Source organism: Medicago truncatula, chromosome 4, assembly GCF_003473485.1.
Source record: "Medicago truncatula cultivar Jemalong A17 chromosome 4, MtrunA17r5.0-ANR, whole genome shotgun sequence".
NCBI classification, from domain to species: domain Eukaryota; kingdom Viridiplantae; phylum Streptophyta; class Magnoliopsida; order Fabales; family Fabaceae; genus Medicago; species Medicago truncatula.
The window spans coordinates 54,240,006-54,263,704 of record NC_053045.1 but is presented as its reverse complement, the minus strand read 5'-3'; the positions used below and the strand labels follow the sequence as shown (position 1 = coordinate 54,263,704).

The window sequence follows — 23,699 nt, the reverse complement described above, 5'->3', positions numbered from 1 at the left end:
CGGTGTATGAACCCCCTCTTTCACATATCAAAGTAACAAATGTGCTTCTTCCATTGCTACCGTTATCGGATTTACCAATAACAGTGGAAAAACCGAGCTTCCTAACTTTCTCTCGAATCCACTCCAACAAATCATTTTGTGTTGCAATACTCACAACAAAATATATTATCACTCAGTATGCAATTTTTATAAGGAAATCCTCAAATGCTATTGAAAATTTTGTCAACTGCATTATTTATTCACATGAAAAGACTCGTAAACTTTTTCATAACACACAGGTAACCAATCTATCTATACTACATAAAGAAAAACTAAAGTTCTTGTCGTGGGGAAAACTCAACTAATTCTACATATTTATTATAATTTTCTATTTGTTTTTTCTTAACATTACTCGATATGGAACATTGGAACTTATGAATAGCCACTCACACAATAGAGACATATACATAGAGGTATACAAGTGTGCATATTACTGAATAAATTAAGATATCTTCATGAAAATGATTTTTGGTTAGGATAAATAAACAATGGACAAGTAACTTCTTTCTATAATGGAGTGGGGCCATAACTTCTCTCTCCTTGTCTCTCGATGAGCGATGCTACGAGCTCTTGTTAGTTGGGTAATGGGTTTTAAACTAATTTTTTTTAAGTTGTTGATTCTTGTATGTTGCACTCTTTATTTATATTGGGTTAATTTCAGTACCTTAACTTGTACTTTTTTAATACTACTTCTCTTAATATAAAATAAAATAAATAATCTTCAAATCTGTTCTATGTAATTATCATAAAGTTAGCCTCTTATTTTAATAATTTTATAAATATAAAATATGAACTGAATTGATATGTGTCCCGTGACTAACAAAATGCATTATTATATGCAGGAGTTGGAGTTCGAACTCCAGATACCCTATTTATTCACTTTAAAAGTGAATTTCAACCACTAGACAACCTTGACAAAAAAATCAAAGAAATTGTGAAAGATATAAAGTGGTTTGGTGGTTGGGGCAGAGGTAGTTAAGAAGTAGAAGGATAAAAGAGGTTGTAGATTCCTTCAACAAAAAAAAATTGTAGGTTCAACCCCATCACAATAAAATTCTAATATTAACAACCAACATATTAATATTGTCATTTTCCTAAAAAAGATAATATTAATATTGCTATTAAAAAAGTGTATACACACATGTTTCTGTGAGTTTAACTCAATTGATAAGGATATTGTTCTACATATATAAGGATCAAAGTTAGAATTTCAAATTTTCTATTTACTCAATTTAAAAAGGTGAATTTCTAGTAAGAATGTTTGACAAAACTCTCAATAAAATGGTCGTAATATTTAGAGTCAGATATTATTTGGAGTCTGATATTATGATTGTAATAGATGTGAAAATTTTCAATAGATTTAAATCCATCGACAATATTATAAGGCAAATTCTATGGTACACCCAATAAATTTGGGTGTATCGGTACACCAAGTCGTAAAATTAATAATAAATGAGTTGTTTTTTTTTGAAGAAAAACAATTATTTTCTATCATTGACAACTAAGATAATTTAATTTTATATACTAAAAGTTTCGACGAAATAAAATTTAATTTTTAAGAATTTTTATTACTCATAACAATGAATATTTGATTATTTTTATGACAAAATGTAAATTTTGTAATATGATCCTTATAAACAATGAAATGATGGTTTTTCTTATGAAATGATATTTTCTAAAATATAAATATTGACAAATACCTTTTTATTTCATTAAAGTGATCTTTAATTTATATATTTTGTGAAAGAAGAGTACCGGTATACTCAAAATTGTGAGTGTACCATAAAGTTCCCATATTATAATAGTAAAGTTTTAATTTTTCTAGAACGAATAAAAAATTCCTCAATTTTTTTCTTCTTTTCCACAAATGAATAAATTTAATTTTTTCAAAAAAAAAAAGAAAGAATTAATAATAATGACGTCTAATAACAAACTTCCCTAACAAATCGTAAAATTAAAAAAAGAAAGAAAAAGAAAAAAGGATTGAGTCAACAAAATAACCGTGGACTAAATACTCTTCCACCTATATATATTGCCTTCAACTTTTCAAATTTCACAAAGAGAAGACTCAGCCACCAAACGAAACTAACTCATCGCTGAAACAGAGAAATAGAGAAATGGTGAAAATCACTTCGCCGGAGTCGCCAAACCGCCACCACTCCAACGGCGGCTTCTTCGTAACAATATCAGCGATCCTGGCTCTACTCTCACGAAAAGCTAACCGATTAAAAGAAAAAGCAAAATCATCATCGACGACGAAACCGATCAGAGACGAGGAGTGGAGGTTCGATCTTAAGACACCGCCGAAATCACCGATGGCGAAACCGAAGAAGTTGCTGAGCAATATAAGCAACAAAGCACTGTCGCAATTCGGGAAGAAGAAGCAGAGAGAGGAGAGAGAGAAGGAAGGTTGGGGAAACGGCGGCGTTTGGCAGAAGGAGATTTTGATGGGAGGAAAGTGTGAGCCGTTGGATTTCTCCGGTGTGATTTACTACGATATTAACGGGAAACAGACGCGTGAAGTTCCGATCAGGTCTCCACGCGCTAGTCCTTTGCCTGGATATCTCACGCGCGGTTGAATTCAATCGCTAAATTCTAGGTTTGTTAGGGAGTTGATGAAATTACTAGATTGATATGCACGTGATCTGTGATCGATCGCACGTGTATTTTTAGATTTACTTCGTGTTTTTGCTTATAAGAATTGAAAATTTAGAATTAATAGAGTGTGTTTGTTTGTTAGTTGATGATGAAAACTATACAATTTGTATAAAGTTAATGCGATTTAAGTGAAAGATCTTTGAATTTTTCTAATTGGGAAGTTTGAGTGTAATTAAGTGTCATTCATTGAGCATGTTTGGGATTACGCGTTGAGCAATTCACTTGCGTTTACATTCAATTTGGTAAAAGAATATTTGCTTCCTGGTGGCCACTAATTAAACGTGGTAGTAAATTCATAAGTCTTATCACATTTGGTAAAACACTTGAAAACTATACAATTTAACACTATAAATACTAATATTCCTTCAACAAAAAAACTAGTATAAATACTAGAATGAGTTAAGTTTTGATGTAATCTTGATATAGTAAAAAAATCTAGAATAAGTTAAACAAACTTTGAGAATATGAAGAATGTTTATATCACTATTATATGACAATATTGAGACTTATTATTTTCTATGATCGTAAGATCAAATGAACAGTAATTGGACATTAACATGAAGAGATTTTGTTTAATAAAAAATGATTTAATATATTGAAGATAAATATATTTATATGTATATAAGCACTATTCATTTTGGCTGTGTAATCAACTAACCATAGAACTGGCAATAATTCTTACCGTAATTTTTGAATTATTTAATTAATCAACATGGGAATTGACCAGATTAACTAAGCTTTGGCAACCAAGTAATGGCAGTAGTGTCTTAAAAAAATTAATACATTTCTACCGTATTTTTCTACTATTTAATTAAAAAATAAGTGAGAAGGTAAATGCATCTAATATCTTAAAATATTAAAAACAAAAATGATATATGTATCATTTATTAAGAATAAATAATGGGAGAATATTGTCTTCATGAAGCTTAAGTCAATCAATATAGACAATGTATTATAATATGTAGGATGATCACGATTCAAACATCAAATACATCATTTATTCACTTTTAAAAATTATTTTTTTGCTGTTTGATAACAACAAAAATAATTGAAGAATATCTTGCGATTATTCTTTGCATTGAGCCCAATTTTCAATCTAGTGAATCATTATTAAATCAAGCTTTGATAACTTCACTTAATTATGTGTCGTATATGTTGATTGCGTTCTCATCCTAAATTTGTGGTTGTTAATTTGTATGTGTCATTCTGAATGGTTGCTCTGCTGCTTTTGAAGGTATTGTAGTCGTAGCAGTGGGAGATGAAAATGAAATATTTCTCTTTGTTTAAGCTGATAAATTCATTTTTTTTTTTTAGGAGTTGGAAGCGATCAATGGAGTATTTTCGACCCGTTTTTCACCGTGTAAATTAACAACCTTTCAGTCATTGTTTTTTTACCCTTTTTTTCTTTCTTTCTGAGAAGTTTTTTGTTGGAAAAAGAGGGCTACAAGCCCTGGAGGAGTTTTTTTACTAGTGTTGATAATATACATTTTTAAGAAAAGAATTTAGTATACTTTTTTCAATATATTCTCTCTTACAAAAAAAAAAAAAACCATTTAAGTCTTATTTTTTATTTTTTTAACAAACTAAAATGGTATATGATGTTAACAACTGTGATTTACCCTGCACAAGACGTGCAAACAGCAAGCCACCCAAGAGTATGTACAAGAACAAGGTGCAAAACAAAGAAAAGCACCACCAAAACAACAAAACAGAGAAAAAAAAGATTACAAGTGGATGCCCATACAAAGAAGGGGATGATTCCACCACTCATGGTAACTGTAGCTAAATAATCTCGGTTTTGATTTCAACCATAAGAAAGAGTTTAGTTTAACTTTTGCAATTAGAGTTGAAGTATTACAAGTCGTGTTTTGGAAAACACAGTCATTCCTTTCCTTCCAAAGGACCCAAACATAGGCAAACCAAATGATTCTGAAGTACAGATGAGTTGATCTAAGCAGTCCCGCCATATTAGTAAACTGAATGAAATGTTGACGAAGATCACCTGAAGATACCAAATCAATACCCAACCAGAGCTAAACATGGGACCAAAGAGAGCTAAATATGTCACAAGCTAAAAATAAATGTGCTGTTGTTTCCAAATTCCCACATCTTGACACACAAGTTGTGCCATCATGATGGAGAACATGTCGTCTCACCAAATTGTTCTTGGTGGGAAGTCTGTTGCGAAAAAGTCGCCACACGAACAAAGACACCTTTGAGGAAATATGTTGATGCCAAATGTCATCGACTAGAGACCTATCCACCAACTCTCCGGAATTAGTGAGAAAGCGATACGCTCCCCACACTAAATAACCATGAGAAGGATCTAACAACCACTGCCAAACATCATTGACATTTTCCTGCAAAACAATGTTATGTAATAACACAGAACACTCCCTCACATTCTCCTCCTCCCAAGCCAGTAAACGACGACGCCACAAGCTCTCCCACCCACCAACCGCCCCCAACACCCTCACCATCTCCTCCATCGAACGCTCCTTGTTAATAGACAACGCAAAGAGTCGGGGAAATTTAAGATTCAATGGAATTTCCCCCACCCAAATATCATACCAAAATAAAGTACCCTTTCCGTCACCAATCACCCTACGAGTGTTATTTTCAAACCAACTCCTTACACCCTCACCAATCCCTTCTCTAATCCAACTCAGAGACCGCCTCCAGGCCGAACAATACCTGCCACCCTCTTTCAACCACCCCCCAGCTCCCCATAACGAGCTTTCAAGTCTCGGTACCACATGTCCTCCTTATCAACCAACAACCTCCAACACCACTTACCCAACAAAGATAAATTAAAGGCACCTACCCTCCTAACCCCCAACCATTTAAGTCTTATTAAATCACATAAGTTTCGTTGTGTTTGATTAGAGTAATTGATAATCCTACTAATAGTCTATTTTTCTCATGCTTTTCAAGGAATTTTATTAATTAAACAGATTTTTATAACATTGTTTATCTCAAAAAAGTGTTACCTTGTTAAGAAATCACCGTGGCTTAAATGAATGTGCGAATACATTTGTTATTTTTCACCAAGAGTTAATACATTTGGTAAGTATTGTCGCGCAAAAAAAAATACATTTGCTATTAAGTGTTGTTGCTTAAAGGTGATAATTTTGAGCAAAAATCAAACTCAACATATTTTTGGTTTCTCTTCAAACATATACACCATCCGGTCATTATTATAAACGAAACTTTACATTTTAAATTCATTCAATTATTTATAAAAAAAAAATAAAAAATTCATTCAATTAATAATGTATATAGTCGTTATAATAGATCGCATATATCATTTAATGAATAAATCAAAAATATTTATTTTTGTTTATAATTGTTACCGAAATGAGTATTATCGTATCTCAGTTTTAGTAACCAAACAACTGAATTAAGGTGGTTAATGAATGTCACCGAAACAAATTATTCAAGAGAATTAAGTTGGATTGAAAAGTTTGAGTGTACTAATTAAGTGTCATTCCTTGAGCCGTTGAGCGTTAGTGTCCACTAATTAAACAAATTGGGAAGTTTGAGTGTAAATTCATTCATTGAGCGTTAGTGATACTAATGTTTGGGATTACGTGTTCAGCAATTCACTTGCATTTGCATTCGATTTGAGTAAAAGAATATTTCCTTCCTAGTGTCCACTAATTAAACGTGGTAGTAATTCCATATGCCTTATTTGGAGTGGAGGTGAGTATGACAAACTTTTGGATGAAAGTTTTAAATTGTATTTATTAGGTCTCCTCTCAAGTCTTATCATATTTGGTAAACAATTGAAAATTATAAATGCTAATATTGGGATAATAGTCAATTTAGTCTTTGAATACGTAAGGAGTAGTCACATTAATATCTCAATGCATCAAAATTATAAAATAGTCATTGATTGTGTATTTCGTTAGTCAAAATAGTCTTTAACGTCAAAATAATCTCTCAATGCTGACATTAACTCTTTTCATATAAGGACTTATATGACAGTAAGAAAATACTTATGAGAATTGATATGATAATAAATAAATATATTGAGGGACTAATATGACAATACTAACACATCATTTTAGTGTAAAAAGGACTATTTGAATACCAAAGTGCACAATCATGAACTATTTTAAAATTTTGATACATTGAGAGACTATTGTTACTATTCCTTACACATCCACGAACTAAATTTTGATTTAATTTTGATATATCACTAATTTCTATAGTCATAAGATCAAATAAACAACGATTGGACATACACACGAAGATATTTTTTGAATACCCCTAAATAAATTGATGAAAAATGATTTAATATTTTTGAGATAAATATATTTATGTGTATTCTAAACACTATTCATTTGGTATTTAAATACTATTCTATTTTAGCTTGGCGGTTACTTCGGGACATGTTGCCAACAAAAAACAATTTCCTTAGTCGCGACATTATATCTAGCGCAAACTCTTTTTGCTTGGCAGGTTGCGATCAAGTGAAAACTGTGCAGCATTTGTTTCTTCATTGTAATTACCTGTCTAGTTCTCTTTGGCAGCAGGTACGGTACTGGATTGACGTTTCAGGTGTAGATCATCAAAGTATACAGGCTCACTTTGTCCAGTTTACTAATTACTTAGGTGGTTTAAGGGAACGTCAATCTTTTTAACAGTTACTTTGGCTTCTTTGTATTTGGCTAGTATGGAATGACCGTAACAATAGATTGTATAATAATTCTCATAGTTCCACAATGAAACTTACGGAGAAGGTTAAATTTCATTCCTACTGGTGGTTAAGGGCTAATAATGCCACATTTGTTCATGGTAGTTAGCAGTGGTGGTCGAACCCTTTGATTTGTTTGGGTATCGACTAACTGCTTGGTCTGTATTATTTTGACAGTCACTCTGTTTCTTTGAGAGTCCTCTCTGGTACGCCTTGTGCCAAAATGTGTCTCTATTTGTGTGAATATATAGGCAAATTCTATTGTACACCCAAAAATTTGAGTGTATTGGTACACCCAATCAACAAATTAATAATTAAATGTGTTATTTTTTGAAGAGAAAAATTGTTTTCTATCACCTATAATTATAATAATTAAATCTTATTAACCAAAAACGTCGACAAAATAAAATTTAATTTTTCTGAGTTTTTAGTACTCATAATAGAGAATTTTGATTATTTTTTACGATAAAATGTAAAAAAATTAATATGATTTTTATAAACAATGAAATGACGTTTTTTTCCTTATAAAATGACATTTTTTAAAATATAAATATCAACAAATAGCTTTTTATTCCATAAAAATAATAGTTAATTTAAAGATTTTTGAAGTAGGAGTACCGGTACACATTAATTTGCGAGTGTACCGTAGAAGTTCCCGAATATATATACCATTTTTGTTTCTTCAAAAAAAATATCAAATGCCTAACTTATTCACCTTTAAAATATGTATTTTTAGCTACTCAACAACAACAACGAAAAACCAATGGGAGAATCTGTTGATTGCGTTCTCATCTTGAATTTGTGGTTCATAATTTGGATGTGTCGATCTGAATGGTCGTTATTTGCTTTTGGAGGTATTGTAGTCATGGGAGATGAAGATGAAATATTCTCTTTGCTTATGCTGCTAAATTCATTTTTCAGTTTTCTTTGGTGATGAAAGCGAAACAATGGAGTATTTTCGACCCGTTTTCACTGTGTAAACTAACAAACTCATTCATCCATTGTCTTTTCACCAGTTTTTTTAGAGTAGTTTTTGTTACCTGTGTTAATAATAAACTTTTTTAAGAAAAAAACATTGGTAATAGTAGCATACTACTTTTTTCAATTTATTCTCCGTTACATGAAAAGAAAATAAAAATTATCCAAGTCTTATTAAATCACATAGGTTTCGTTTTGTGGTTGATCTAAATATTGATAATCCTGTTAATGTTCTATTTTTCTTATGTTTTTCAAGGAATTTTATCAATCAAACACATTTTTATAACATTGACACATTGTTTTTCTCAAAAAAGTGTTGCCTAGCGAATAAATTATAGTGGCTTAAATGAATGTGTTAATACATTTGTTTTTTTTTTTTTTCCACCCAGAGTTAATACATATGGTAAGTATTGTCGCACAAAAAATTATATTTGCTTTATTAAAAAAAAAAATACTTTTGCAATTAACTTTGGGTGAAAATGACCATAATCTTGTATCACAATTTTAATAACCAAGCAATTGAGTTCAGATGGTTAATAAGTTTCACAAATGATAAGTTGTTCAATAGAATTTGAGTTCAATTTTTGGATGAAGCAATTATTGATCACACATCAATACAAGTGTAGCATATATGAAGGGGATATCAAATTACACACGAAAATGTATACTAACAATTTCATTCATTTAACAACATCCTACCGGATAAATATTTTCAAAATTAATTGTTGAATTGAAAGTATCTTATTATTATTTTTTTGAAAAATGTTGAATTGAAAGTATATTTTTTGAGGGAAAGTCATTATCATATAATAATCTATACCTAGATAATTTTTTTAACATTAAACTATAATGATTTTCATTTCCTATTTGTGTTTAATCTTAATATCAAAATATTAAGCCCTTCAAAACTCTTCCAACCAAAGCTCTTCATCTAAACATATCCTTAGGTGCATTCTTGAAGACTTAAAAAAAGTTCAAATTTCTTCGATGAAGTTATAAAATGAAAATAAAAGAATGAAGGATTTGATCAAGTCCGTACCAAATTTTATTCTCCTCGACCTTGAGTGGCACCCAGTCATTTTTACTTTAAAAAATGGGAAACAAGTTGCAAACGGAAGATTCTAAAATTTATCAAAACTACTCTTTGGTCAAGTACCTAACCATCACTAGAACGAGACAAACTATTTTATTCTTTCCTTACAGTTTTTTAAACATACGTAATGCTATAAATTAAGCATTGAAACTCATTTGACTTTAAATAATAAATACATTTGTACATCACTATTTTGTTTTATTCAAATATTGTATCGCTCTATTTTTAAATTAGTGAATTTGGTCGTCGATTTTTTTTTTTTAAGTGTCTACATTTTTCATAGCTATGCATTTGAAGTTGAGTTTTGTTTTATCTTAACATAATTTAAGTAAATTCAAATTTTTGTTTTGATTGAAGAATAAGGCACTCATTCATTCAAATTTGAAAATTACATTGAAAACAACACAAGTTCCGCGTTGCTAAATTGAAAACAAATTTATACCATCCAAGTTAACAACTTAAAATAACATAATATGTATAAAAGTGACAAATTTAAGGTGATCGAATTTGCAACGTTGATACTTAAATCATCATTAGTTGAATATGTAATCCGTCGAAATTGATATGTCATTTAAACAGAACAAAGATGCAACAAAACATGAAAATTAAATCATGCCGCACTCAGACGATGAAATAAAAAAAAAAAAAAATCTATATGAATAACATTTATTCAGATAAAATAAGAGAAAAACAATGAAAGTGAGTGATTCATGATTAAAAGGAGAATTAGAGAGAATTGAAGTTTATGTCATCAAAAAAAACTAAGGCCAACTAGAAAAAGGAGAGGGTATTGTTACTCGTAAATTGTAATTTGACGACTCATTTCTATGTTATCATAAGAAGTTAAAAACTATAGATAAGAGGTTATAACCCAACTTGAAAATCCTTCATCATGCTCCTTGCGTCCTCGTGGCTTAGGGTTGCACTCACTATAATGTTTAACGTCATATAACATTTTTCCATTTTGATCTCTAATCTTTGGTATTTGCTTATATATAAAACTTGAGGAAGTATGTATGTATGTATAATGAAGACGAAGAATGCCCCAAATCACAATCAACTCACTCTTTATTTTAACATTTGATTGAAGCTTATTTAGTTGTAAAAAGTAAATAACAAAAAAAAAAAAAATCGTTAAATCAATTTCAATGGTAGACTTATGTGTATAGAATATCTTTGTTAGGAGTAGATGTCATTCCTAAATGAGTTGTGTTATTTGAAAATCCATATATGTGAAAACTTTTGTAACAACCAAAATTTTACAAAGGAAATGAGGTAGTTGCACAAAAACCAAAGCAACAGAGAGAAAAAGTAAAAAGATAATGTGAGTACGAGAGAAAAAGTTGTCACAAAAATTATAAAAAATAGTTGTTCAAATATCATTTCTCTTCCTATATATATATATATATATATATATATATTGACAAAACCATTAAAAAAAATATCGTCTCTTCACATTTTTAGATCCATATATTACTCGTTTTCAAATATATCTTTTATTAATACTACAAGAGAAAAGATATTTGTTGTTTCAAAAAAAAGAAGAGAGAAATGATATTTCTACAATTATCTTGACAATTTTTAAATAATTTTTCTATCGTACTTACATCATTTCTTAATCTCTCTCTTTCTTTTGTCTCTCTTTATTATTTTTGACCAATAAAAAAAAGAAAAATAAGGTAGTCATATCCTTACTCAATTTAATAATAATCACAAATTTTTAAAACATGCTTATTTCTTCAATAATACTCCCTCCGTCCCTAAATAAATGACCTAGTTGACTCTGACACACATACCAATGCATATGTTTTATCTTTGATATCTTCAATTCTCTACTAAAAAAAATTATAAAAATTTAATATTTTAAAAATACTCATCGAGACGAATCCAACAACATCTTACATGATATTATTTATCTTTATGAATTAGTATAAAAGTATGGTCAAAGTATGTCAAGTCAATAATGTATATTGTCAACTGAGTCATTTATTAAGGGATGGAGGGAGTAATAATCACAAACCTTATAGGGTTAATAATGATTCGGGTCAAAAGTAAGTCGGTGGTTGACTTCACATATCCCATGTAGTTTGAAACAACTTGTGACTGCTACTCTGACCTATTCAAAACGCAAAAATTGTCCTTCACATCAAGTTGTCTCTACTCTCTCTAGTACATTGATTTTTTTTTTTGTCAAACTCTACTTTTAGGTTGAACAATGAAGGAGTCAAATATCCGAAGTCCAAAAGAGATAACTTTTCCCTCATCTAGTCATGTACGATACAGACATAACCAATCAACCGTTATATTGCTACTTCAGTGGCTAGAGAGGGTATACTTCGTTTTTATGATTTTCATTATTATTACCATCCTTTAATAGGAAATTGCTTCTCCTAGACACAAACCAACCACTTTTGTATCTTCAAGTAATTAGATAGTTTAGAGAGAGAAATGTAAATGTTTTGAGACAACAAAAATTGATGTAGTTGATCTTTATTATGAACCAAATATATTAGTAGCTTTTATTGACTAATTTATCTTTTTGTAAAAAAGATCGAGAGTAATAGTTATGCATTTTATACGAGAGTAAGTAAAGCAATCTTGGTTTATGAATGATAAGACTAAAGCAAAAAATCGACCATTCGATAACTTCATTCTTGATCCCACATATGAATATTTTAGGTTAAAGATTTAGTTTTCTTACGATTTATATAGAAAAATGAGAGTTTTTGAGATATTTGTAAAGGAAACAAATATAAATATAATGTATTGAAAAATGTTGAATTGAACTTTATAAATTTTTTAAATGGATGTTTCTAATGTAAAATTATTACTTTAAGCTTCCTTAACTAGTGTATCAAAAATACTTTTTATCACGACCCTTATTTTTAAAGCAAGTACCAATACTAGTTACATCTGTAAATTAAATTGACTCTATACAAGATTGATAATCAAATCTGGTTGCTATACAAAGAGTCAAAGGGACGTTCTTCCTTTGTGTCACAAGGCAGACCCGTTCATTCTATTATTTTATTTTTTATTTTTTTTGAAGCATCTATTATTTATTTATTGATCATATGTCATTTTACAAAAATAATAATAATAATAATAATATATAGTTGAGTATTTCTTCTTTTCGTTTGCTTTGCATTTTGGGTCAGAAAGTTTTCCTTGTACGTGTATTCTTTTTCTTTGTGAGAACGATACTATAACCTCTATTTTATCAGCGTGACTTTGATAAAATGCTTTCTGTGAAATCTTTATCGTGAAAAAGAAGAACGAGCAGTGAGATATATTTTTTGTCAAGAAAGAGCAGTGACATAATTATGCTATTTGAAGTAATTTTCATATAATTACACAATAATTCATCACGCTCAATTTTTGTTAAGGAAACTCAATTTATTTTATTATCAATAACGGTTCAAATACATGATGGTGCATCATTGTAAAGGTTAGAGCTTGTAAGACATAGGGCCACCTTTGTTGATTAATAAGCGATCTCATTAGCTTGTCTCCGACTAAACTTGATAAGAGAGTTTTGAAGACTATTTTAAAACATATGTTTACATGCATACATTATATAACCAAACTCAATGTTATCATCTATATATGTCCTAAAATAATCGACAACCTTCTTAGAATCTAAAACAAAATCAACATTATCGAAATGAAGGTTTGCTGCCCAAGTGTCGTATACAAACCCATCGCTTCACTTTCATTGACGGCACAAAATGGGGAGAACCAGACAGTTTTTGCAAGCATGAAATTACCTTATCCGTCTCTTAGACACGTTAAGTCATACCTTATTTAGCGACAAGGAAAATGATGCATCTATATTACACTTATACCTGCTAGGAGCAGATTTTACACAATGGTGCTCAGCTGCACTACTCATTCCTCACTTCTCGGTGTTGGATAGGGTTGCACTGCTTGAGCGAATATTTTATGCAAGTCTCCATTCTTCCATCAAGTGCGTTGCACACTCTATGGCCTGCATATTAGTTCCATCACTTTGTTGCCAAAGCTTCAAGTTCCTCCGTTTGCACACAATCCAAAGAATGGCTACAAATTGTTCGCTTTGCACCGGAGTAATTTGGTGCAATATAGTGAAAACAACAGTATCCATACGATACGATAGTCCTGACGAAGCACTCTATCTATTTTATCTGATAAATTTATTGCACAATTCATCTGGGAGTTGTCAATTAAGCAACTTGTAAGAGAAATTTTGCAGAATTAAGCCCAATGTTTGCTAAAGCATTCGGTTTGAGAAATGGTCTTACTGTGGCAAAAGAAGTGAATTTAAACAAGGTCATTGAGGAATCTGATGCAGGTGTACTACATTAATTTAATGACTGAGCTGACATGGCTGCAGTTAAACCAATACTCCAAGATTGTAGCACATCAATATCTCGTGATTTAGTTTCTTTGTAGGGATATGATAATCATTTAGCTCTCAAGTGGTGGCTTCTAGAATTCATGTTCTAATACTAAATTAAACCCCCTCTGTACAAAAGCTGTTTTGCTCTCAAGTGGTAGCGCAAACCAACCAATCACTTGCTTACCATTCTATTGTCTCGATGATTGTCATATTTTTATTTTATTTATGCTTGATGTAAAGTTCTTGTTATATTATGCAGCTCTACCTAACTATGTGATAAAGATATGAATAATATGGCATAAAAGTTTATATGTTTTGATAACAGGTCTTTTTGCAGGATATCGACAGAGAGACAAAGATTTCTCGTGGGTTTTATTGAGTCATAGTGGATAGCATAACAATAGGGGTTGTATAAGTATAAGTTTAATTGTTTTGTGCTTCAAAAGAAGAGTCATTGTTTTGTTTAGTGCTTATGTTGAGTTTGTGTTGATGTTTATTGCAGCAAAGACAACAACAAAACAAGGAAAACAAGCATGGAAGCAAAGTGTGAAGTTAGAAGGCTTCACATAATCTGCTTATTTAGCTACATGGGTGGTTTTGCAGAACATTATCGTCTCATTAGTGTTCTTCGTCTAGCTCAAAACGATGTTTATCTCAGGTGAAACTCATTTATGTTACATGTTTAGTAATTCTAGTTTTTTTTTTTTTTTTTTTGCAGCTCATAATGGTATTCATAAATACATCATGATTATTATCTGTCACACATAGTTCTAAATTTTGATTTTGCAATATAAAAGTTTTAGAGGTCTTTGCAACAACATCACACCAGCAATTGCAGCCTCATTTGCCTGCATTTTTCCATAATATCTAAGACAACAACTGCAATTGGGAACCATGTTGTCACAACATGTTGAGTCTAAAATAACACTGCACTTTTCTTTCTTGAAAAGATGTTAAGAGGTGGCTTGGTGAATTGAAAAGAGTTTCCTGCTGGTCCATTTTCTCCACCTCATTTTCTTTACAAGTTATTGAACAATTGGAAGTACAAGAGTGGACGCATTTCTGATAACAAATGCGTCCTCAAAGGGTTGCAACTTCACACTACCCCTTTCGATTCACGTTAATATTTGGGTATGGCCATCCATAACTTTCTATCTTTACACACTATAACCTTATTGTATAACTTTTCTAAGAATCTTCAAGAAAAATCATTAAGTTGTAAACTTTTTTTGGACTAATGCAGAAACTCATCGACTTCATGAAAAGAAAACAGTTACTGATATAGTTGCTCAGAAGAAATATTTGCAAGCACAGGTTGAATAGGACAAACAAAACATGAACCTCAAATTCAGCAAGAAACTGATTGAAAAAAAGGAGTATTTGCTAAATCATGTGTCATCAGAAGTCAGCCAAGATTCATTGTTTTGCCGCTCAGATGACAGGTTTAAGTAAATATAATACAGTTTTATACCAAATCATCCATGAAAAGCAAGATAAATTATTTTCAGCCATCTTATAATCCAAAAAAGTTGATATTATAAAGTGACACAATAGTAAGATATAATTAAATGAAAGTGAACAACCTTATTTTTTAATTCACTTTTCACTTTCATTACAGATTCATCGCATGGATATTTGAATCTATTTTTATGGAATTCTATTTTTATTTTAATGACTAAATCAAGATAAACATAAAATATTAGTAAGTATCCTTCAAAGATCAGTTGGAAACAAAAAACATATCAAAATACAAAAAATTTAGAAAGCAAAACAAACTATAAATAAGTAAATAAAGAACTGAGTTTGGTTATCAAAACTGGATGTTTAGGGCAAATATGGGTTTGATGATTTTGGAGAGGGTCTGTGGTACTACAATTTATCTCCCAGACAAGGTACGGAATTTAAGAATAAATTTTGCAAAGGGACACCTTAAACTTTATATGCTTATTGATAAGAAAATCACACTTGCATGTCCTATAAATCTGCAAAGAAGTTGTTTGAATCACCTACAGCATGCCCGTTACTTGCATTCTTTCTCTTGTTCCCTGCAAAGGTATCAATAAAAAGTGAGTTAGAGAAAGCACGTAGCCTTCCAATAACCATACCATGTGTTTAGCAACAAGCAAGCTTTAACATTTATATTTGCTATCTTTTTTCTCTAAATAATAAGTCGCTTTTAAAAAAAATTTGCTAAATATTATAAACTCTATTTCAAATTACAAATATATTCATTATTATTATTATTATTATTTTCAAATATACTTCTATTTAATTCTACTAAGTAGTAAGTATCTTCTTTCTTTGTGACCAAATACTACCAAGTAATTTCGGAGATAAAAAGTAAGCTGAACGCATCCATATGCAAAAGGGTATTTTACAAATATCTTGACACAAAATAGACACCTTATATTCAATACTTGTTTTTCTTAACATATAAAAAAATTGTAAAATGAACTTATAATAAGATATAGTATCTGTGCCAATCATATCCAACCTTTAGAAAACTTAGAAGCACTGTTATCTACATCCATCTCATCTCCGTCGTCACTGTCGCCGTCATTGGCAACCACCCCAGTTTCATTTCTCTGTGTGCTTCTCGAACCTTGCAGTATATTATCTAAATCCCATAGCTGCACAAAAAGAAAAATGTTGTTGGATGTTCAGACAACTAAACTTATAGTGTAGAAAATAGTAAAGTACAGACATATACACAAGCAACCAAAGATTTTTTTTCATATTTTTAACAGTGATACACCCTCCATGGTTATGATGAAGGTCCTTATGACGGTCTGATGAACTAATATTACTATCTTACTAATATGACATCCAAACACAGTAAAATACAAAAAGAGATAACTAACGTGATAATATGTGTGTCATCATTATAAGCAAACATTCTGTGTCTTTCGCCCAGCTCGTGTATAATTTGCATTTGTCCGTATTTGCATGCCATTTCAGGATTTAGTAAGTAATTGTATGCCATTATTTGTCCCCATTTCAGTTAGAGAAGAAATTACTTAATTCTACACAAAATTCTAACCCATTAGATTAAGGAACTGGAAAATTTAGTGGGACGCAAATATATAACCTATAGTGTGTTGTATACGCTGGACAGCTAATATATGTTCGTGTGTGTGTAAAATATCAAGAAAGATCGAAATCCTGGTGGGAGGAAATGCCCCCAATGTCTAACACATGAAGATCCATCCTTACTTTTAGCCATCTTTCTGTTAAAGGCAATTGTATTTTAGAACAGTATTTTATTTATTTTTATCAAGTAGCATAGTGGCTAGAAATTCACCTCTTAAGGTGAATAAGTGGGGTGTCCGACTGTCCGGGGTTCGAATCCCGACCCCTGCATATATAATGCAATGTCCCTACCAACTGAGCTAAGCTCACATGGACATATTTTAGAACAATATTATGAAGCCCTAATGTCGTAATTGTATTAATCCTGTTATGCGACTAAAAGGTCACATATTCAAGTCCAAAGATCAGCAATTTGCAAGGTAAGGCTTGAATTTAATCTCTTACTGGCCAACTGTTGCTTGTTCTTACAAACACAAGGAAATTTTGTGTGTGAAAAGGTTCTTAGCAAGAGTCTAGGTGTGGCTCGTGTACTTGCTGACACAGTGACGATCTTACAAAGCCTCTAACCAAACTTTGGTTCTACACTCTTGGAGAGAAACCAAGTCAGACAATGACCGACATTTTTCGAATCACACTCATGTAGCTAGTCGCTTAGGCTGCAAACATAGCTCCATAACTAATATCGGTACATGTCAAAATACTTTTTACTTGGTGGTATTTGTTATCAACAGAATCTGTTGTGCTCTTAAGTGCAAGTTAAAAAAACAGAAACTTGGTGACTATTATTCAGTTGCTTAGACCTAACAGTGTCCACTATAATAAAGCTCATATGTCTACTGAATCTCAGAATATCATATTATATTTTCAGATCACTCCCTGAACTCTATTCTTCTTCTTCTTCTTCTTCAATATCTAGCTTACTTCTCTCATTTTCTGCCCAGCACTTTTCTTACAAGCCACACTAAAATGACCAGATAGTGGCTTACAATATAAAAATTAGTGCCTAGTATAAATGTTGCAAAAGTTAAGACAGCAGCAGAGTCAACTCCTATCATTTTTAGGAAAATTAAGAAAAATACCTTTAGCATTTGATCATGTCCAATACTTCCAAGAAACTTTCTATCATGAGAGAATGCTACAAGACCAAAGAAAAACATAAGTCAAACTTATTGGAAGCCACAAACAAGAAAAAAACTTGAAAACATACAAAAACATATGCTAGCGTGCAACACAATAATGAGGCTAAACACAGTAATATCTTAAATAACCACGTCAAATTCTGAGAAAAGAGCAAGAGAAAGTTACCAAGACGCTCAACAGGATATTCAGAGTGTTCTGCAATTGGCTCAATGATTCTGTTTGGCAATATCCCAACCAAGCTGAACATAAAAGGAAAGTGTGTATAGATGAGACAGAACAAATGAAATGAAGTAAAAGTTCAAAATAAGATTCAAACAAGAGATACAATGCTCTAAAACTGATAAAGACTCACTTGATCATCCCATTCTCTGATCCAGTAATAATCCTATCTTCATCAAGCTAATATAATAAAAAACAAATTAAAATACGGATGTTGGTAAGAAAAACAACAGTTAAACTGAAATAATCAAGTTACGCTATCCACTCACCTTTAACATGGTATCAATAGAGTTTGAAGCAAGATCAACGAATCGATCACTGGAATTTAACCATTTGTAAGAATATATCAGTCAAAGAGGCAGAATAAGTATAATTGAAAGACAACATACAACCAGTGCCTTTACTTCATACAAGTAAAATGACTTTCACCATGCAATAATGACATAATCCACACCATGTACCTGCAATCCTTGAAGCATCCCCATGAATACAATAGCAGGATTCCAGTTTGTGATCCGCAAACAACTTTCCTGCCATTCTGATCTCCCAACCCAAAATTGTGAACATTAGACGACACTTGTCCCAACCACAGTGTACCATTCAATACAAAGGTAACAAATAAAGACATTAACAAATTGCATGCTTGGTGATGAAGTAAAATAATTAAAAGTTGCTTTTTAGTATAAAAAATACCTCTTTAATATTTTGAGGTATTTGGAAAATGTATAAAGTACTTTGAGTGACAGCAGAAATAGAAAATATAATGTTAATAAAAAGTATGAAATTAGGATAACAATAAATATCACCTAGTTTATTATTTTGGCTTTTTTACTTACAAAAATATCACCTAGTTTAACTTTGTTATTTTTTTTCAGTGTTGTACAGAAAACAACAGAAACAATAGTTATATAAAACTTTGATAACAGTAAATAAAATAAAATAAAAAAATGTGTCATTTTTGTAATTGAATATGTAATCAGAAAATGAATATAAAAAATGTTTTCTCAAACTGCTCAAAGTTAGGACTTCTACCATGAAGCAAGAACAGAGCACAAAAAACCTTTTATAAATGTAGTTCCGTAATTGTACTTTTCCGAAGTAACATTTTTTTATAAAATCCCTAAAAAGCATAAAAATTCACAGCAGAATCTATGATACCTTCATTAAAACCACAGACAACAGCTCATCTTCAGAAAATTCAGATTGGGCTTGGACCTGTTAGTAAACCAGGAAAGTGTGGGTCAAAATTCAAATGCCGATAAAGAGCATTTATTGGTTTATGTTTTAAAAGGAAACACAACATAAATATGCAACTTACTTTATTTCGTCGAAGATTGCAAACAGAAAGAGTCCCGTCTCCACTTAATAACAAAAGGAAATCGAGAAAAAAAATTATTTAGACTACAGGGTAAGTCAAAAAAAGTAGAATTTGAAACAACATATTGTTATCATGAAGCACATGCAAGGATTTCTTGACTGTGATACATACTATATAGCAAGTACCACATAAGTAATATTTTTGCAAATTACAGTCCCACATAGTCACACCCTCTGTTGTCAATGTGGAAATGCGGCGCGGCCAACCCAACAATTGGCGCGGGGCGCGGTGCGGGCGCTATTTCGGTGGTGCGGCCACTAATAAATTTAATACTAGATACCATACTATTCAAAAAGAAATACTAAAATAACTTAAACGTTACTCAAAATTACATGAAGTATTCATCATATGAAATAAAAGGGATAGCAAAATCGAAAATGGCTAATACCAATTATATACAACTTGTACAAGTTATTGTTTTACTATTTATAGGTCTGCTTTGGCCTCTTTCCACTTTTGACACGCGCCGACGCGGCCTGGTGCGGTGATCCTGATTTTTCCGCTATAGCGCCGGGCGCAGCCGCTATTGACAACAGATCACACCTTTCCACAAATAAAGTGTACCTGGGATATGCTTTACTTAAATATAACTAAGATAAAAAAGATTGATCACTACCTTTGGACATGCTAATACAAATAACTGGTTTGTTCTAATATACACCAGCTTATGCTAATAGCTTTTTGACTGGACCAGTAGCCAGCTAGTCAGTCACAACCACTAGAACTAGCCAAACATAATCTTAATACAGAAGTTGTTATCAACATTGAGCTGCAACTGCGAGAAGTTTTTCTTTAATTTCTATTTGGCAAAATCAGTTCGAAAATAAGACAATATCTTGCTGGTATTGTTTCTTTTAAATGCAACACTGACTATGTATGGGTACACCAACAAGAAGATTTTGCAATTATGAATCAAATTATCAATAGAGCATCCCCTTCACCAGGTCCAAAATGTTGAAAAACATCTTTACGGTCAGTACCTAGAGCCAACTAGGGTAATTGGTTCTATCCATTCATTTCATGTAGGTGAAGAAGTTACGGAACTGCCTACCTTGTGGCCAATATTTTCATTGCGTCAGATGCAAAAGTAATGTCTGAAATGTAATCCTCGTGGGCTTCAAATGAATTGCAACAAGAACGTTCTCTGGTATCCCAAACCTAACACCAAACGAAAACAAATGAGGAAACAACTATTGCCTGATCTCTTTCATAATTAAATTAAAAGGTTGCTTGTGTGTAGAGGTTGCGAAGGTTGAAAACCATTGAGTAAGTTATTGTCTAAAAGTGGATAAATAACAATGCCAAATGTTATCAATGAACCCCGCAACATAATCTAGACTTCAGAGCAAAAGCTAATGCTACAAATGTGAAATGAAATTAACAAGTTACCTTAATACAACCATCATCGTCTCCTGAAGCAACGGTTGACTCAGTCAAGTTTATCAATCGATTGACTGCAGCCCTAAATAAAATAAAAACAGAAATTACAAAGCTATCTGCACATACGTAATTATTTAAGCCAAATCATGGCAAATGAGTCATAGAAGCAAATCTACTCACTCATGAGCATTATCAAGTCGTGCAATGGTAGATCCAGTTTCCACATCTGTAGCCAGTATCGAGAAATCGGGAGAACCCGTCAACACCGCTAAACCACAGACATTACAATAAGCATTTCAAATTCAAAGCAGTCCAAATGAAATCATCAGTAACAAAAACAGAATAATGATAAAATATAAAACAAAATGAAGACGAGGACCAAGAGCTATAAAGTGCATTACCACGTCCACCGTTGATGAATCGAGCAGCTCTGCAAGACTCGGTGTGAGCATGAACTTCCAACACCCTGGAATTTAGACAAATAAAAAATTATTGCAATGTTGGGTTAAAGGCACTAGCTATTGCATTAATGTAGTGATGACAATAACAGACCGGAAGCAACATGAAGCTGATATTCACGAGCGTTTCAGTATCCAATAAATATTAAAGAAAAGGAAGTTGTAATTTATACCTCACTGGGTCGCTATTAGTGTTATCCGAGCTATAACGATACCTGCAAGACACATGATTCACAAAAACCATTACTATAAATGCAGCAGTAATGTAAACAACTCTTAGAAAGTGTGGTTGGGCTCATATTTGTCCCCACTTATAAACACATGTTCAGGCAATATTTGTCCAAGTGGGACTCTTTAACAACAACAACAACAACAAAAACGATAACAATGTTGCTTCATGGAAGACTACGTGGAAAACAACTTACAAGTGAAGGTCTCCGTCTATGAGTCCTGAAGCAACGAGATTTTCAGACGGATGAAAATCAATGTCAAATGCAAGTTTCCCCAAATTGATTTCCATTTCTGCAAACAACACACGGGAAGAGAAAAATCAGATAAAATATAGTGTATGTACCAAATAAATTTCTTCATTCTGATATCATGTGAACGCAACAAAGAACATGCCTGAAAGACACACACTTCAGGTTCTTAAACACTAACTAAACCCTTGAAAAAAAAAAAACAGTGCAACTGTATAACCCAATTTGACACTTTCACGTTTATTATTATAACATGAACACTTATATGATCGTAAACATATTGATTTTTTTTATCTTTTGTAATAGAGGTGAATTATATGATAAATGTATTTCCTAATGCCAATAATGACTTAGGGCCTGTTTGGATTGGCTAGTTTGAGCTTATCTGGTGACGTGAGACTGATTGGCATAACTTATGACATGTTCATAGGTTGTTTTCAGCTTATTTCTATAGGCTGTAGCTTATAGAAATAAGCTATAGCTTTATACAAAAACAATTGACTTTGTTTATCTTGTGTAGTAGAAATAGCTGCAAATTAAGGTGTTTATCCAAACAGGGCCTTGATTAAGCTATAAGCACTTGTTAATTAAACTTGATTGAATAGATGAATGTAGAATTTTAAATTCCGTATTGAAACTTGATGGAATAGCTATGAAAACACACTAACAGTGAAATCCACTCAATTATTGAACTTGAAGAAGGAAGAAAAAACTGAAATTGAAGGAGTAGCTGTGACTGACCAATGAGAAGAGAGGCGGAGAACAGTGAATGACGGATGCCGGAGAGAGCACGACTGCCGGAGGTTTCTCTGGTATGAAAACGCGGCAGAAAGATACTACGAGAGGAGCATCCCTAATGTTTTTATTATTTTATTTTTCAATTACCAGATTCCTATATTACCCTCGACAACTCAATTTTAAATTTTCTATTTTATTTTCTTCTAATAGAGTGTTTTTTGAGAGGGCTAAATTGCATTTTTGGTCTCTTAACTATTTAGGTAGTAACGCTTTGGTCCCTTAATTAAAATTCAATTTATTTTGGTCTCTTAACTTCTTTTCGTTACGCATTTTGGTTCTTTTCGTTAGTTTTAATTCAAAAGCGTTAGGTTTTCTTCATTTTCTTCTGAAATTTTTTTGGGATTCTTGTTGTTGAAGGTTGATGAAGATGATATGAAGATGAAAAAGAGGAGAAGAAGATGAAAAAAATATAACGTTTTTAAATAAAAAACTAACGGAAAGGACCAAAATGTGTAACAGAGAGAAGTTAAGGGACCAAAATAAATCGAATTTTAATTAAGGGACCAAAATGATACTACCTAAATAGTTAAGGGACCAAAAATGCAATTTAGCCTTTTGAGAGAGTATTGAACGGTTAAGAACCATGAACTTTGATCAACACATCTTGTTCCTCTAGAAGGGGTGATGTATCTACGCATACTTCGGCTATCAGAGTAAGAATGTGAATGTTATGTGAGGTTTTTAGGGTAGAAAAGTGTGTATCTCAGTAAAGGCTATGAGGTAGCCTTTAAAGTATGGCAATTAGGGTTTCAAAACGCTATAGCCCTAGTTGGGACAAATGTCTCCTTGGACACTTGTGATTATATTAGATGAGGACAACATAAGATCTGAAATGGATGGTACATATCCCTTTGGCGGTCCTACTTCGGTGTATTTAGGATGAGTCAATGTGATGATGCGCATATTAGCTAG

The 23,699-nt window shown here is 31.9% G+C and overlaps 2 protein-coding genes and 1 long non-coding RNA gene across 3 annotated transcripts; 2 read left to right on the top strand and 1 right to left on the bottom strand.

Annotated features, from left to right (window-relative positions):
• The first annotated feature begins 2,080 nt into the window (after positions 1–2,080).
• On the top strand, positions 2,081–2,857 carry LOC11439663 (uncharacterized). The gene has a single exon (XM_003609040.4). It carries the CDS (start codon positions 2,157–2,159, stop codon positions 2,616–2,618), a length of 462 nt encoding a protein of 153 aa, XP_003609088.1. The 5' UTR covers positions 2,081–2,156; the 3' UTR covers positions 2,619–2,857.
• A 10,195-nt stretch (positions 2,858–13,052) lies between these two features.
• On the top strand, positions 13,053–15,549 carry LOC120580196 (uncharacterized). The gene is made up of 3 exons (XR_005645888.1): positions 13,053–14,503; positions 14,643–14,976; positions 15,089–15,549. It is a non-coding gene; the product is annotated as an uncharacterized lncRNA (long non-coding RNA).
• Positions 15,550–15,602: 53 nt separating this feature from the next.
• Positions 15,603–22,886, bottom strand: LOC11438101 (WD repeat-containing protein 55). Its single transcript, XM_024780683.2, has 16 exons — positions 22,731–22,886; positions 21,936–22,032; positions 21,684–21,725; positions 21,454–21,518; positions 21,233–21,320; positions 21,062–21,134; positions 20,724–20,830; positions 19,613–19,655; positions 19,453–19,509; positions 18,756–18,832; positions 18,564–18,612; positions 18,428–18,474; positions 18,241–18,314; positions 18,015–18,070; positions 16,340–16,475; positions 15,603–15,890 (listed from the first exon to the last, which is right to left on the bottom strand). The coding sequence occupies exons 2-16, from the start codon at positions 22,028–22,030 to the stop codon at positions 15,820–15,822; spliced, it is 1,080 nt and encodes a 359-aa protein (XP_024636451.1). The 5' UTR covers positions 22,031–22,032; positions 22,731–22,886; the 3' UTR covers positions 15,603–15,819.
• Positions 22,887–23,699: the final 813 nt, after the last annotated feature.